This window comes from Bidens hawaiensis, unplaced genomic scaffold (assembly GCF_021521415.1).
Source record: "Bidens hawaiensis isolate Kalapana, Puna unplaced genomic scaffold, B.hawaiensis_p1.1 tig00017470_1, whole genome shotgun sequence".
NCBI lineage: Eukaryota > Viridiplantae > Streptophyta > Magnoliopsida > Asterales > Asteraceae > Bidens > Bidens hawaiensis.
This window is the reverse complement of record NW_027492645.1, coordinates 327,501-345,289: the sequence shown is the minus strand read 5'-3', so window position 1 is coordinate 345,289 and position 17,789 is coordinate 327,501. Positions and strand designations below refer to the sequence as shown.

The 17,789-nt window shown below is 36.8% G+C and overlaps 1 protein-coding gene across 1 annotated transcript; it reads left to right on the top strand.

Annotated features, from left to right (window-relative positions):
* The first annotated feature begins 15,871 nt into the window (after nt 1–15,871).
* On the top strand, nt 15,872–16,855 carry LOC143554028 (uncharacterized). Its single transcript, XM_077043894.1, has one exon. It carries the CDS (start codon nt 15,872–15,874, stop codon nt 16,853–16,855), a length of 984 nt encoding a protein of 327 aa, XP_076900009.1.
* Nucleotides 16,856–17,789: the final 934 nt, after the last annotated feature.

Below are 17,789 nucleotides of genomic sequence, written 5' to 3'. Positions count from 1 at the left end.
CCTACCCATTTCAAACTTGTGCCCTCGATTTCATCGGGAAAATAACCACTCCCTCGAGGGGAAAATGTTTCATTTTAGTAGCAACAGAGTTGTTCACCAAATGGGCAGAAGCAGTTTCACTACGCCGAGACAACTCTCCTTCAAGTTGAGCCAATGCACTTGTAGCTTTCTCGAGCACTGCTGAAGTCTGGGCGTACTCCTCGAGATGATGGGTATCAAATCTTGCCTTGGCCACTGCACCCAGCCTGGCATGAACCCATCTCAGATCAAACCCAAAGCACCCCCCCATATCTCGAACGTCCTTCTGAATGTCTTCAAAGACATCAGCCGGTACCTCCCCCATTACATAAGCAAAAAGTTTGAAGATTATTGGGAAAAGCATGTTTACCGCGTATCCTCGAAGTTCTCTTCTCTGGGGTTGGAAAAAGTTTAAGGGGAAGTTGTCCAGATGGATTCCATAAGGATGGACGTGGTGCGTTGAACACTAAGGCCTCCCCACTCGAAGTAATCAGGATTTCTACTCAAACCCAACTAAGCCCTGAGGACACCTTCTGCTCGGAGGGCACAATCCAGCATTTCTTACAAAGTCTTACAACGGATGTGAGCTTAACAACCCTCGTGCCATGCCCAAGCCCTTACCTTCGCCCTATACCGAAAGATATTAGTTCATTGATAGATAAAGGAATTTCTCTAAGGTGCCAAAGAGTCCCCTCTTAATAAGTAGGGCTTTGCTGGTCTTGCAAGCATTCGTCTACGTTTGCTCGCAAAACTGTTAAGGTTAAGATAGCCAATCCCGTTTTGTTTCGGCAGAAACGAATCAATTTCGAACAGTGTATTATAGTCGACGGGCCTCTAGCGATGATCGGACCCAGATAATCAATGTATTCATCGTGCCCCCCTGGGTTCGGTGAAAGAATTGAATTTCCCGATGAGGTAGCCTGCTGGGACTTTGCTAGAAAAGGGATTAGCGGCTTAATGCATGGATTTGAGCTGTGAAAGGCCTTTGTAAGTGCCTTGCTCATGCCTTCCCGCCTTACTATGTCAAAGATCCAAAAATGCACTCAATGAAGGCCACGATCAATAGTAGGGGTTTCTCTCTCAATTAACAAGCCCAGGGATCACAGACGAGATCTAACCTAGTGGTTTCGCTTTAATTCTAACTATACGAAGATCTTATTTCTTACCTACTAGATCGATTGAAAGAAGCCTTCGGGTTACAGTCAACTCATAAAATACTCTCCTAAGTAGATATTCTTTCTATCCATAAACAGAAAGGGGGGGGGGAGATTCCTGCTTGCCTACTTCGCGGATCGAAGGGAGAAGACCTATTCAATAAAAAGTGCAAGCAAAAAGCATTCTATGAACGAATTCCTTAATAGCCTTCATAGATAGAGTAGAGAGAAAAGAGAGTAAGCCTTTGGTATTTTGTTCTTATTGCTTAGTTCCTGTCTATCTTTATCTATCAAAATAGACCCGGAAAAAGATCAGTCCATATAACTAGATTCGGAAAATTCACATACATGGAGGGGTGAGGCTTGAGTCTACTTTCTATTACAAAAGTAGAGAGTAGAAAGAAGACTCACTACTCAATTCGAAGGCGACACGCCTTGCTGCCTTTACGAGGATTTCCCTTCTTTGCTTCTTTTGTTTGAAATAGGACCGGGCCGGGTAGAATCCGGTTGGAAAGAAAGAAAGAAACCGCCGGAGTGGGGGATTGTCCTGTCCTCCTCACTGACCCCAAAGAAGGTGGCTCTGCCACTAAGCAGGCCGGCAGAGAGGGCACCAAATGCCTAAACAAGACAAGAACCAACTATATGCTTAACACAAACTTTCTGGTCCTCCCTCTAGCACACGGGGAGCGGCCCTACGCACCGGGGGCGAAGCGTAGAGGTCACTTTAGCTTGTTGTACCGGAGTGGTTCATCGTCAAAAGAACAACAATGGCTTGTAGCATTTCCTATTGATTTGTATAGGGGATGGGATGTAAAAGAAGACTTTATCGTCTAAAGGCAGGGGTGAGCTTTCTCACTATACCTCGCTCTTCTTTTATCCCGCCTGCTTTCTTATCCCTGTTCCGTAAATTTCGTACGTAGACAGTTAGTTGCTCTGACTAGTTTTTTAGTGCAAAAAAGGACCAACGACGACCCTATCCTAAAGGAGAAGAAGGAGTAGGAGCAGAGCGGATAATCTTTTTTTATTCCAGCCGAGAAAACTAGTAAAAGGAAGGATCAAGAATGTTATATATTTCAGGAGCTAGATCAGTTGCCGATGAACAAGTAAGAATTGCCTCAACAAAAATAGATGGAATTGGGCCTAAAAAAGCCATTCTGGTTCGTTATCGATTAGGTATCAGTGGGAACATAAAGATAAAAGAATTAACTAAGTATCAGATCGGCCAAATTGAACAAATGATAGGTCAAGATCATGTTGTTCATTGGGAATTGAAGAGGGGAGAACGAGCAGACATCGAACGATTAATTTCTATTTCTTGTTATCGTGGAATTCGTCATCAAGATGGATCACCCTTACGCGGTCAACGAACTCATACTAATGCTAGGACTTGTCGCAAGCAAATTCAGAAATGAAAGAAGTATACCGAAAGCCTTGGTACTTGTCTGATCAATCACACTGATAGCTTCAATAGTTCACTGAAATTTGATTTGGGGATTTCACCGGTTAAGCTCAAGTAATCCCTACCTTCCCTAGAGAACTGAGAAGAGATAGAAGTCAGATTAGCTCTCCAAAATGAGTAGAGAAGAAAGTCTAGCTTCCCAAGCTAATCATCTCTGTCAACAATTGGTTTACATTCATTCCCCGTGAACAGAGAAGTAAGCCACCTTCACCAAGCAACATCTTTAGATCAGGACTTGCCACGTTTTTCCCTGGTGACTGATCTGATTGGTTGGGCAACGATGCCTTCTTCTTTCTACTCCAACTTCCTTCACTCAAGCTGGTACCATCAACGTGGTCCAGAAAATCTCATTTAGTAATAGTTCCAGTCAGACTAGGGAAGCAGCAGGACATAGTGTGGTAGTTCGGTTCCAGGTCAGTTCCTGTTCGGATCGAGTAACGGTGATTGAAGGGGTGGGATCGGTAGCTCGTGATTCCTATAGTTAACAGGGTTGTGGCAGGCGAGTCTGCTTTCCCTTAATTAACCCAGCTCTATCTGTACTCCTTTAAGGGCGCACAAGCCTAAGTCTCAAATCGGACTAGTGTCAATCTTTTAGTGTTATGATGCCACGGTAAGGATGGATGCGGTGCGGTTGCTTGCCCAAGGGGTGTAGTGTATAGTACTTTCATGAAGGAATGGTGGATCACTAGCGCCTGGTGCAAAGGCTCTTTCATTCGCGTCTGTCTCTAGGGCTCTTAGCTGAACTATCGTAGTGTTTCAGTGAAGAGATAAAACCCATCCAAGAAGGCAGCTGCGACCTTAGGATTTATCTCTCTCTTCCTGCTGCTCCAAAACCAGCTACTGATTGATGAAAAAGAAATAGATCAATCAAATCAGATCATACGCAGAGAGGGAAACTGCTCCTCTAATACACCTAAATGACTGCTCGGTGATCAAGGAGGGAGTGCATAGTTGAATCAGTCAAGTCAACATAGTGAGGGTAATAGTACTTTTTAGGGAAAGAGAGGTTCTCTAGCTTGATTCAAGCTGTGCGGGTGAAATCAGACAGTCCAAGAAGACCTCGGTCTTGGGTAATAGATGGAACCTATTCTCTAATACAATCAGCTGTGCACAAAGATGTTCCTACAACTATTGAGAGGGAGATACCACACTTAAGCGAGACCTTACCACTTATTGACTTGAACAAACCTTCCCAGTGAGTGTAATATGTTTAGTAAGCTTCTTGCTTTCACGGAACCATTCTCTCATTTCCTCTGCGAATTGAGATCGTCTATTTCAATATCCCAGTATTCGTCTTATCCATTCACCTTCTTTCAAATATGGCTGGTCATACCCAACAATCTCAAGAGCCTGACCCTGCTCAAAGGTCAATAGGGATTTTCACTTCCAGAAGAACAAAGTAGCTCGACAGGTAAGGAATGGTACCCGAAGGAGTGTGCTCGGACTCCCTTTTGATTGAGAAATACCTCCTGAACTGTTTCGCTTAAGAGATAGGCCAGCCGGGTGTGAGAAACATAAACTAAGACTAGGAACTATATCATTAGAGCTAGAATTTCAACATCAAGCGCATACCTTATTATGAAAAGGGGCTAAAACCAAAGCTAAGGAGCTGACACTCGACTGAAAGGAGAGGGGTGAAGTGACAATGAGGTACGCTGGTTGGCTAGTGTTATGAAATAGAGAAGTAGAGTGACTCACCTACCAGATAGAAGACTCAAATAAGCAATCCCAAACACCACCTGAGTTTCTAGCATATCAGACTTTGTATAAAATCTTAGTTTCACAACTTTCACTTAGCATTTGAAAAGGTGAGACTGAGATAGTTATATAATTCTTAACTTCACATTTAGTTGCTCATGTTTCTCTTATATATTGGACATGATATAAATGCAAAGCACGTTTAACATCTTTTGTTCTAGTATTTATTTATTTATATATTTCTTTTTGATAGCTTCTTTTGCTCTAATCGTTATATATAGGGCGAGTCTCCCTCTTTCTCTCCCATTATACCGAAGATGTAAATGAGTTGAACTTGAACAATGCGTGTACTCATCTTATCTTGAGCCTGGCTCATTTAGCTTAGTACAACCCTCGCTTTTGTTCAGAGTATTATATCAAAAGCTTGATCGCCGACTTATGAGAAATTAAAATTTTGCAAGATTGTACTAGGTTTGGGCTTTGCTTGTTTGTCGCTTATTAATATTGAGCCTACTCATTGAATAAGCAGGGTTGCCCCTAGTTCGTTTACATGTCAAGTGGACTTGTATAGTCTACATCTTGAACCACCTAATGTTAAGAAAAAGACAAAATATGTAAGAATGCTTGCATTGGGTATATATGTCTCGAAATGCAAGTTTGCTTGCTCCAACAAAAACAATCTCATTACCTACTACTCTGGGATATTCTTTTTTGCCCTCATCTTCTCAAAGATTTGTGAAAACTAAATTTGCTTGCTTGACCTGCGGACTTTAGTCATGCTCACTTACTTTCTTGTAACACCAACAATAATAAACGAGAGACTTGCTCACCGGAGCAGTAAAGTATATATTAAACCATACCACTAACTTTATGTCAAAACACAAATAGAACACAAAATTTGTTGGTTTAGATTTAAGTTAAACATGTGTGAGTAACTTTCAGGTCAACCTTACACCCGTTTAGCTGAAAGGTTAATTTCTTGTCAAACCATAAAATTCAACTTGTTTATTTTAGAAAAAAATTTCCAGTTGTAAATTGAGTCAATTTTTAGCCAATCAGCTGGTGGTGGGGTGGTAAGGAAGAGACTTGGTGTTCTATGTGTCTCGGTTCAATTGTTGCCCTAAGCATTTAATTTCAGCGGCACCAGGGTGATGATGGAAGACAAGACGAGCAGGTTGCATTCATTAGTTTGATCCTTAAATTGAACGGGTTTTATCTTACCGCACTGTCGTGCCTTCGGGCGAGTGTTTACGGGCATTGACCTTAGGTGAGAGTTTTCCCTGGATCGAAATGTGACTGTATCCCGATGCGGTTAATTTAGCCAGTAGCCCATTTGGAGGATTCATTGGTCGTTCAAATAAAAACCTGTGTATTACGATGGAAGATAATAAAAGTAAATGTTAGATGGTGTTTAGGACTCCTAATTTTACCTCCTTATAACTTTTCCAAAAAGTTAATGAGTCACAAAATTGTGACTTATCAACTTATCCTCTCATAACATAAACAATCGCAAACAACTTATTATCTTTTCAAAAAGTTAATAAGTTATAAGTTTATGAAAATAAGCAATCCCAAACAATGGAGGATATTAAAAGGACATGAAGAAATTCATCTGGCAATTCAGTTAGGCATTTGAGCGGGCTAACTGAAAGGAATTTTTTAATACTCAAATGTGGTATCCTTCGTCCATTTGAAGTAGTTTATCAGTACTTGTAAGAATTGACTTAAATAAAGAAGTTGAGTTATCCTGTAAACGGTTATAAAAATGAGAAATTCAAGGAGGATTTGAGGTTTTAGATGGTTAAGATCAAATTGATGAAAGGTGTGTCTTTTTATTTATCATTGTATTTTTTGTTTATTATTAATCAAAATTGTGTAATATTTTGCTCGGCGTTGTATTTAACCTTATACTGTGTCTTTGTATCCATTTCTAAATTTATAAGTGTATAGGACTATAGGATAACTTAATCCTTGTTGTGTAGTTTATAATAGTATTTTGACCCCCGCGTTGCGGGGGGATATGAAAGTGTAACCGAAAAACTAACGATGTCCACATGTTACTACGAAATCGGTCGTCGATTAACATTTGTTTATAACATTTAAGACTTTCTATAAAAAAGAAACCACCCTATACGCTTCATGACCATCAACCACCGTGACACCACCTCTATCTTCACATGATTTCTTTCTACTTGAAAATTGTACTTGGAATCCCTGTTTTGAAGGTTTGAAATGTCAATTTCATATTTTTTGAATTCAGGCATTTAAAAATAGGAAACAAAGGACCTAGAAAAATCGCCGTCTATAAAACTCAAGAAACCATCATAACTTCAAATAAATTTTAGTGAAAACCAGAAGCATCAACAAATAAAAAGAACCTTAATACATGATTATCCAAAACCGACTTTTAACTCACAATCCAACTTAATAAATAGTTTATTAATTTTTTTTATGGCAAGTTAATTGTGTGTATGAAACTTCTTTTGCTACACAGAGTCAGAATAGGTAAGTAGAGTGTCCAACAACTAACATAGGTACTACATCAAAAACATGATTTACAACCAATAATACACAAACATTTTTTTAATATACAAAGCAACTATACATGTGTTTGGTATTGAGTAGTATATAAGAACATGACAAATATTTGTACAAATCAATAAGCATAAAGTATATACCATTATGCACAATTTAAAGTGAATAGTAATTATCCCTCACAAAACCAATCTCACAATTGTAATATATATAATACTAGTTTTAGATCCCGCGTAATACACGGGAATTATCAATATTTTAATTTATAAAATGAATTATTTGAAACAAAACAAAAATAAATAAATAAAGGTAAATGATTAGAACATAAATATATAGAAAATGCATTACAAATATACTTAATAATAATGATTATATATATATATATATTATAAGTCATGAAATATGAAATAATGAGAATAGTAAGGACAAATCAGTTAAATCATAAGTTGGCAAGGTGTTATCTATTTACATTCTCAAATATATCGACAAACAATTATATGGCTTAAAGAAATATGGCTAAAAGAAATTGATTACCACCCTCTTCACAACAAAAGTGGTCATCCAACACTAACTAATTAATAATAAAAGTGGTCTTGACTACAGAACTTATCAAAGTAAAGAAATAAATTAAAAGTAAGTTACACAAGAGTCTTAATAACCTACTCCTACAATTATTATCAACATGAACATAAAAAGTTATTTGGTCATATAGTATATAAAATAAACATTACAACAATAAACACGAAATTGCTCCTCTCCACCAATCCTCAATGCTTGCATCGTTCCGCCGTGGCTCCAAAGTTCCAGTTTCAACGGCTGAGATGAAAAGACGGGTAACCACATGCTGGCATAGTTAGTCTGATTCTATTCTTATGAATCAAACTATAGGAGATGCTGCAACACATAAGAAACATGGTATCCACCATGAAAGGTTGACTTTAAAATGTCAAAGCTATCACTATCATTTTTAAAGTTAATTAACAATAAGTAATTAACTGTTAAAACTTTACTGGAAAATCTACATGCTAAGCATAAATTTGAAAGTTTAAAAACAAATTGTTTGACCTCAAATATCAAAAGGGAGTGTGATTAATAGTGCAGATATCACATTAATTAGACAGATTAATTAACAATATTGTATATGTGAAAGCAACTTAGAACTTTGCTCTCAAAAAACTTTGTTATTTTACTGCACAATAGACACATTATTTTTCCACAAAAACAGTTCGCTTCAAAGTTTATCACTATTAGAATAAAATTTTTGAATATAAATCTATAGAATACAAAACCTGTTTTAAGATCCAACATCTGCACTTCACAAGCCCTATTTAGACAAACCAAACCATAAGGTAGGATAATATTATTGTACTAATGACCTATAACCTTCTGGTTTCATCTTCATCTTCTATAGGTGTTAAGGCCATTGTAGAGCCTAAATCATTTGCATCACTGAAGTCCCTCCCTCGCTATTGACACCTGCAGCATTTCCCACCCAAAAATTATATAAGAATCCCAAACACCTCTATTGGAATACAGGAAATAAAATATTAAGATGATTGCAGTTACAACAAAAGAGGACTAATTTTTTAGTAAAAATGCTCCTTTCAAAAGAGGCATATTTTTTCATCTCTTTAATAAATTTGTCCAGAGTTTGAAATTAATGAAAGTTTTATCAAAACCTGAACATGATCTCTCTAGCCTAATCTCAATTAAGAAATAACATAACACCATATGAATTAGTCTTTGTCATAAATGATATTATTTTATAAGATCTTGAAAATTTACTCTTTCTAGTCTAACTAGAGGAGATAAGAAGGTGCTTAGAAACATGAGATCATGTGAAATGCTCTAGTATTTTATACCATTCAAAAAATAAGGTATGATACAAAATTTTTGGCTTCTTTTTACCAATATTTCCTATCTAAAAGTCAAAATCACACCTTAGTATTTATTGTATGTGAACGCATGATGAATATTAGATATGAAGATTAAAGAGATATACATGAGAACAGGAGAGCAGTAGTATCATCAATCGAACCAGAGAACCACCAATATACAAAAAGTTTTCAGCAATAAAAATTCACGATCTGGTAAATTCACCAAATATAATGCTTTTCCACGATCAGTATGAACATGCATCAATGAAATCAACAAATCAAATTTTACCTAATATCCAAGTTGAAAGGCGGCGTCCCCTATCCATGTTAAAATCAGAAATAAATGAATTATGATTAAGCGAAGATTAAAGAATGTGATGAAGATCAAATCGGCCATGAGTGATGGAGTGCTGAATTACAAATCTATCAGCAGGGAAAATTATAGAGATGTGAAACTGCAATAAATCGATATAAAAACTTGATGATGTCGATCAATTAATATTAGTAATCATTAGGAATCGAATTGTTACCTGATTGCTTTGGTCAAATCACAACGCATCTTCTTTCTGATTATCCCATCTTCTTCAGGCCTGCTCAGATTTCAAAATCGAAAACAAAAATCAATGGAACAACTGATCAGATTGTCATTGAAATAAATAACTAAATGAATCAAATCGAATTCAATTAGTAACATCAATACCCAAGATAAACATGGAATACCTGGTCAAATTGAAGTTGCAGATGGGTTATTTTTTGAGAGAGATGCGAGACAGACTTGAAAAGTAATAGAGATAAAATCGATTAGATAAAATCAAATTGAGGAGTAATAGGCAGAGAAAATCAAAGAAAAAAACAACCCATACCTGTTTAAACCAGATTTGTCAAAAATTGGATCTTGATGATCAATACACAGAGCGGCAGAGGCGAGAGACTGATGTTCGATATGTAAGGCTAGGGTTTCAATGAAAAACGAACTTTTAGGAGATAACACAATCCGGGTATGGGTCAATAGTATCCGGCAGTTGTAAAATTTCGTGTTTATTGAATAAGCGGGAAAAGAAAGTTGACAAAGGACGACTGAGTGCGATTATTTTCTTTTATTAGTATAGGTAGATGATATGGGTCAATAGATGTCTTGTGGCTTTTTTGTTTAATACGTGGGCTGGAGTACAACTCATGTGTGTGACTGTGTGGTATTTGTCGTGGTTATTTCTAGATGGGCTTGGACACGGAAGCAGTTGTGGCCCATTTGTCCTGTTAACCGTGTATTGAAAGAGTATTAAGAGCATTCTTATCTTATCCATCAAAATAATGTGAGTGATGTTTTTTATATAGAGAGTATTTTAGGGTATTGTAAGTATAATAGAAATAAATATAGTGATTACTATTACTATTACTACTATATATAAATTAGGACTTTGGTGCCGCAAGTGTCCTTTTGGGCCACTTGGTGGCACCGTATTAGTCAGTGACTTTTTTTTTAATTCAGTTAACGCAAGAGAAGCTGACCAAATGTCAATTTTTTTTTGTTTTAGATCCACTATCATAATGAAGCTGACGAAAACCAACCAAATTCGAGTAGACTCGCCGCCCCAACGCTTGTGAATGACAATGCTTGGGTTTTACCAACGTGAAAGTTTATCGCCTAACAACCCCCCCCCCCCCCCCCAAATTAGCCATCAGTCAACCTTCATATTTATATATTGTTTTTCTTTCAGCTTTTAGCTCCATTTTCGTAACGAGCGTAATCAAAACTGATCAAATTCATGTCGAATTATCGCCATAATGTCCGAGACCGAGAACACCTGTATGTTACACCACCTGGGCTTGCCGACCAAATAATCATCGTTTTAAATATTTTGTTTTTTTATATGTTAATTTGACAAATTAATTTTTTGAGCTTTAACGCTCAAACTTTACCAAAAATGTCTGACTCTAACGAACTAACCAATACTGAATGAATTCGCATCGACTCATCGTCGTAAAGCTCCGGTTTTACCAACACCCGTGTTTCAACGCTTGAGTTTTGTCAGCTGCCCCGGCGCCACGCGCCGGAGTAGAAGAACTAGTTTTTCTATAAATTTGAGAAGTTCATGTAGCACCCTGTTAATTTTTAGTGTTTTTTTTTTTAAATAGTTGTGAGTGAAGGATAGAAAAAATAATGATAAGAATATAAAAAAAATATCATATAATTGAAAATGATAGAAAAAAATGTGAATTTTGGTGTTATTTTAGTGAATAGGGATGGCAACTGGCCAAGTATTGGTAATCCCATACCCGTTTGTAAAACCGTGTCCCATACCCGGCCCATTACCTGTCGGGTAAATAAACGTCAGGTATCGGGCATACCCGTTGGGATTTTCAAATACATTTTTTTAGCATTATAATTCTTTTATATCTTTTATTTATACTACAGTTATTGCAAATTAAAATCTAATACATTCCATATATATAAGCGTTATAAAAAATAAATAATATCACTACAATTTTTATATAGTTTTTCATATATATACTTCACAACCTACAAAATACAAAGAATTTTTTGGGTATACGATTCGGGTATATGGTTTGGGTAAACGGGTATGTGTTTTCGGGTAGGCCGGGTATCATCTAATCCCATACTCGGCCCATACCAGTGAAAATTTTTAAATCTCAATCCCTTACCTGGCCTATACCCATCGGGTTTTGGGTATACCTATCCCGTTTGTTTCAAGTATATCTGTCGGGCTCAGATTTTTTTTCAATCCCTAATAGTGAATGGAATGTCAATGTGTTTTTGAGTCTAATTAAAGGGAAGATAGGAAAACAATGAAAGGTTTTTTTTTAAAGAAAAGAAAGGAAAAAAAGAATATGTTGCGTTACCAAGTTTCATTAAAGCAAAGAAAGAGAATGAAAGGAGTAGGGATGAACTTGGGACAGTAACGGTATCGATTTCAATTCTGATTCCAAAATTTGAAAATATTTGGTACCGGTTCAAAATGTTTGGTTCAGTACCAGTATTTCATGAAATTCAAAAAATAATTGTACCGTACTAATATTAAAAACTCAAAACTTGATGCGGGTTTCGAGCTGGTATCGAGAGGAGCTTGAAAGAAAGCAGAAAAGTGAAGATTTTTTCTTTTTGTTAAGTGGAAAAAATTGGGAAGAAAAGAAATGATTAAAAGAGAGAAAAAAGAATAGAAATTCCTTCACTTTTCTTTCGTAGGAGCGTTCTCAACCGATCCCTATCCTCATCTCTATAATTACACTAAAAAACATTCCATCAGAACTCAGAAAGCAGTGCGAGATATTATTTCACAGTTCACACACTTCATCTATCTGGTTTCATCTTAGATCAGATTCAACCTGTTAGAGTTTGTAATTGTTAGTCTCTTCTTATCTTCAATCAATCGGTTATTTGATCGAAGACTCTGTTGTAAATTGGGTATATTTGGTTGAATAAATCAAAGAAGAAGCAGTTTTGTAACGTTAGTCCACCAAAACCTAAGTTTGTAATTACTTTTCAATAACATGGAAGCAACGTTTTTAATTCGCCCTTGTTTAGCTTGACGTACCAGTGCCGTGACGTTGATTCTTACAGACAAACTTTTGGGTATCTGCTTCGTGAGTCCAAGAAACACTCGGAGCTTCAAAATCCTTTTTTCAGAGAAACGGGTGTCAAATTTCTCTCGTCTGCGATGACGAAGAACTCTTTGGGTGAGCGTGTATGTATATTACAAAACATTTCACTTTGATATATGTACGTGTTGGTATGGTATTGTCACACCCCGACTAGCACAATGCGGAAGCGTAAAACGAGAATGTAACAGACACCTCTGGTATCAACAACATTGTTTATAAAGAAACATTACAAACTAACATTATATTACATTGATATATCTTTGTGTTCAAACTAGGTGTTACAACAAAATACGTTCGTTAAACTATTCTATTCGCACAAATAACCTTGCATCTATTCACATAGCATCGAGCATGTTCCACAATAGGTAGCACGACATCACTTTATTCCAACTTTGGTAATCCTGAAAAGCAGTTTAAAACGGGTCAACTACTGGAGTTGGTGAGTTTCACGAGTTTCAAGAAAACAGTTATGAATATTCACAAGTTAACACTTGTAGTCATGATATAAATATGTATGTATGTAAATGATGTAATTATGCTAATCTACAGTGAAGCCTTGACTGTATGTGCTGCGTGCATCCATTTCCCACGCTCAATTAACCATTGTGGCTCCCCTTCCGTCCACAACATGCCCCGGTAGATATTTCTAACACTACATAGCCTGTATATATAAATATGGTCATGTGCAAACGGCGCTATGTGACACGGCAACCAGGCCGATTCCGTTTGGGTTTGTCAAACCAATAGTACTATTCACAAGCCACCAGCTCGAAGTTAATCACTGTGATCGTGGGGACTTTCATATGTTAGCACTTAGATAATTCACATCATTACAAATTTCAGATATGTATACATAATCAAACTTGCTTTTTACCCCAAAAGTTCGTAAAACTATTTAAAGAGTGGGTCATGAAACTCACTGTTTAGTAGATAATCAGTAACACGTCGGTTCGAGGTTTGTGTAATTTGTAATCAGGGTTTCCTATAATCAATATTATAATAATATTAATATTTTAATATTATTATAATCTCAATACTAAACTGGGTTGTATAACTAATCTGGATATAGCTGGAACGCCCAGAAAGTGGCAATAGGCTTAGGTTGTGATGTTGTTCAATGTCTAATACTTAAAACCGAACTTGGCTCAGATTCCCGATTTCCCAGTTGGGCCAAGTTGTTCGTTTACGCGTTCTGAAAACAGTTATGGAAAAATAAGCTTGGATAAATGTGTCGGTTAATAAAATGATTAAGTTATAAAGAAAGATCACATATTGGGGTCCCAGATTAGCTACGGTGCCCGTTTCCGTTTATTCTGTTTGATTTGAGAAGAAACGCGCACAATCTATCCAGATTGTCCAGGTTTCTTATAGAAAGGTTCGTTTTTACTTCATTAATCCAAAAATATGATTTTTGATCTTTCTTGGTGTTTTGATATTCCCGCAAGTTCGTTAGTCGCGAACTTGCCGGTTTTTTATAAAAACTGAATTTGTTTAATCTTCAAATTAGCATAATTAATTAACCGTTAATCATTAAATTATGAAAAATTAGCCACTTATCAATTAAAATATGTAGACTTTAATAAAAATATTTCTGGAATTATTTACTAATTTATTAATTTATAAAAATTCATTTTATCAGCTATATTTAGCCTGAAAATCGTCCGTTTATCCCAAAATATTTCCAAAAATTCCAAAAAAATTTCTGAATACTCAAATTATTTCCCAAAACAACCTGTATCAATTCCAGAATGCAATAAGCTTGTTCAATATTCTTTTCGGCCCAAATTCGGGTTTAAAAATTCATACGAACACAAATGCACAAAACACCCTTAAACTTCTCCAAATGATCCCAAAATTCATAGGTGATCAAAATACATAAAATTTGAGTTCCCTAAAAAATTTCATAATTTTTAAAGTAATTTAACTATATTTCCCAAATAAACGTCCCAAATCAGTAATAAATTCGCTAAATATTCTCGGATGGTCGAAAAATTACCAAATTTGAACAGGGACTCAATGACATTGTCCCTGATGTTCCTAAAAAATTTCAAGGCCTAATAATATGCACATCACAACCTTAGCCTAAAGAGCCCGTAAGCGAGTGTTCGACATTACCTTAGCGGTTTTGGTTCGTTTCCGCCTTTCTAATCAACTTTTCAAGCTCTTGTGCTCCTATGTAGGCTAGATACAAGTCCTATATCACAAACCAAGCAATTTTTCATCAACATAACAGCCCTTAACTTAGGGTTTCGGCTAGTGCACAAAAACGAACTTTTGAACCGTAAAAATGCCGTTTCAACCCTTTAATCTGTGTTTATGGCCAAAAAAACTATCAAACCAGGTTTCTTACCATGTGTATGATCAAAACATGTTTATGGATCATTTTTAGGATTTTTACATGGTTGGGAATGATTTTTGGTAATTAAAACATGTTTATATGGTATTAATCAAGGTTAAACAAGCATAAAAGTTGCTTATTTAAGTTGTTTACCTTAGGATTTGAAGGGTTTCCTGATGAAGAAAGGTTTTTCCAGAATTTTCTTGTGGATGAATGTGCAAAAATATCCTTGAACTAGTTTATATGTTAAAGAAATCAAAAAAGGGGGGGTTCCAATGTTGCGGCCGGAAGGTTGTTTGGGCCCCCTTGGGCCCATTTTGGCCCAAATAACTGATTCCAAAGGCCCAAACACAAGAAGCCCAGTCCAAATTTAGTTCGGGTTCGGTTTTTGGCGCGAAAAACTTATCGGGTGCGTCAAACAGTGCGAAAACGAGTGTTTTTCGACTAGTTTTGTGTAAAATTATAAAAGCATACTATATGTTTGTAAAAATAAAAAATATTTTAACGAATCACCTAAAACATTTCAATTAAGTGTTTGGTAAGTCTTTTTCGGCTTAACGGATGATACAATGCTTGGTTTGTAACTATCTTTCGCGTTTAAATCTATAGCGGGTAGTTAAACGAGCATGTTTTCGTTTAACTTGTTTGCTATCGAACTAAGGCCATATTACTAATGTATTAGCTTATATTAAACGTATATCACTTATAGATGCCCCCCCGGGATATCTGGGTCATAACCAGACCCGTTCGGTTAAACGTTTGATTGTTACGTATTACGCGTTTATTTGCTTAATCAATAAATACGTACTGAGGTGTACCTTGTTTTGGCTCAAATGTCACAGGTTGGTATTGTATGGTTGATGGAACGAGTCGTGGTTCACATGGTTATTATGTGACCGTTTATTTCTGTTGTAGTTAGTTGGAGAATAAGGAGGAACTGGAGCTTAAAGTGGGTTGATTAAGTCCTAGTTTACCAAGTCTTTAGTTTGTTTGTTATTGATGTTAACGTTAGTTTTCCTATTTTGCTGCTAGTAGTTATTTTTCCTTCATGTATTTAAAGGCTTTATGCCTCAAGTTAATGCAGTAGATAGTTTTTGTTCTGTTTGATTGCCAAAATAACATTTGGTATCAAAGCAATTTCTCACCACTATATCACTTTCACACAGGTACTATGAGCAACGAGAAGTTGAAGGTTCCCATATTTGAATGCCACTATGAACATTGGAGCGAAATGATGGAGAATTTGCTTCGAGCAAAACAGCTGTGGGGTCTCATTGATCCGGGAATCATTGAGCCGGCTGTAGGGATTGCTCAGTCAGAGGCACAAAGAAAGAAGTTAGAAGATCTGAGGGCGAAGGACCTACAGGTAAAGCATTACCTGTACCAGGCCATTGACAGTGTCACCTTCGAGCAGATTTTAGATAGAAAGACCTCTAAGGCCGTATGGGATTCAATGAAAAGAAGGTTTGCCGGTAATGAACGAGTCAAGAAATCCATGTTACAGAAACTGAGAAGGGATTTCGAAATATTAGAGATGAAGAATGGTGAATCAATACCGGATTACTTCGGTAGAGTTCTAACTGTGGCAAACCAAATGAGAAGCAATGGAGAAACAATGCCCGACGGAAAGATTGTTGAGAAAATTCTCAGAACTTTGACTGAGAAATACGTTTATGTAGTGGTTTCTATAGAAGAATCGAATGACATAGAAACCATGACCGTTGATCAATTACAAAGCTCCCTTGTTGTCCATGAGCAGAAGTTTAAACGAGGAGACAAGGAAGAAGAACAAGCGTTGAAGATGGAAGAAGGATCAAGTAGCCGTGGTCGTGGAAGAGGCCGTGGCAGCCCGAGAGGTAGAGGACGTGGACAAGGTCGATCTTCGTTTAACAAAGAGACAATCGAATGTTATAAGTGTCACAGATTAGGGCACTTTGCCTATGAATGTGACCGATCAAAGGAAGCTAACTTTGCCGGTTTTGATGAAAATGAAGAAGTTATGTTGATGGCAAGTGTGGAAGATCATGTTCTTATGGCTAGAGATGGTGAAGATAATAAGAGCTACATTTGGTTCCTCGACTCCGGCTGTTCCAATCACATGTGTGGAAATAAAGATAAGTTTGTTACGTTCGATCAGTCATTCAATACTCTGTAAAACTGGGAAACAATTCGAGGATGAATGTTAAAGGGAAAGGGAATGTGAAACTCACTTTAAATGGAACAAAATTTGTGGTCACAGATGTGTATTATATTCCAGAGTTGAAAAATTGTTTGTTGAGCATAGGAAAACTTCAACAAAACGGGTTGTCTTTTATGTTTCAATCAAACTATTGCAGAGTCTATCATCCAAAAAGAGGAATGTTATTTCAAAGTATGATGAGCACGAATCGCTTGTATCCTCTAAATGAAGATGTAAAGGAAACTGAACAACATACTGATGGCTGCAATTATTCAAGTACCGATGACGAAGAAAGATTATGGCATGAACGGCTAGGGCATATAAGTAAAACATACCTGGAAGAGATGATAAGAAAAGATATGGTCCGAGATCTTCCAACCCTGGAAGTTAGTGAAGCTGTGTGTGAGGCATGTTTGGTTGGGAAACAAACACGAGAAGCAATACCAAAGAAAGCTAAATGGCGGGCAAATGATGTTCTTCAGCTGATTCATTCTGACATATGTGGCCCTATTTCTCCCATGTCCAATACCGGTAATCGTTATTTTTTAAGTTTCATTGATGATTACAGCAGAAAGGGTTGGGTCTATGTATTATCAGAAAAGTCACAAACTCTTGACAAGTTTAAGGAGTTTAAAATTAAAGTTGAAAAAGAAACTGGAAAAGTGATAAAGTGTTTACGATCCGAAAGGGGAGGGGAATACTTGTCTAATGAGTTTAGTGATTTTTGTAAAGAGTGGGGGCATAAAGAGGCAATTAACTACTCGGTTCACACCGCAGCAAAATGGTGTTGTCGATCGTAAGAATCGAACCGCTATCGGGATGATTCTTACTTTACTTGCATCCAAAGCCATGCCTAAAATATTTTGGGCCGAGGCAGTGGTTTGGTGTTTCTATGTGTTAAACAGGACCC

Excerpts from the sequence above, each read along its gene's own strand:
- LOC143554028 (XM_077043894.1), top strand. The coding sequence starts at position 15,872 with ATGAGCAACGAGAAGTTGAAGGTTCCCATATTTGAATGCCACTATGAA.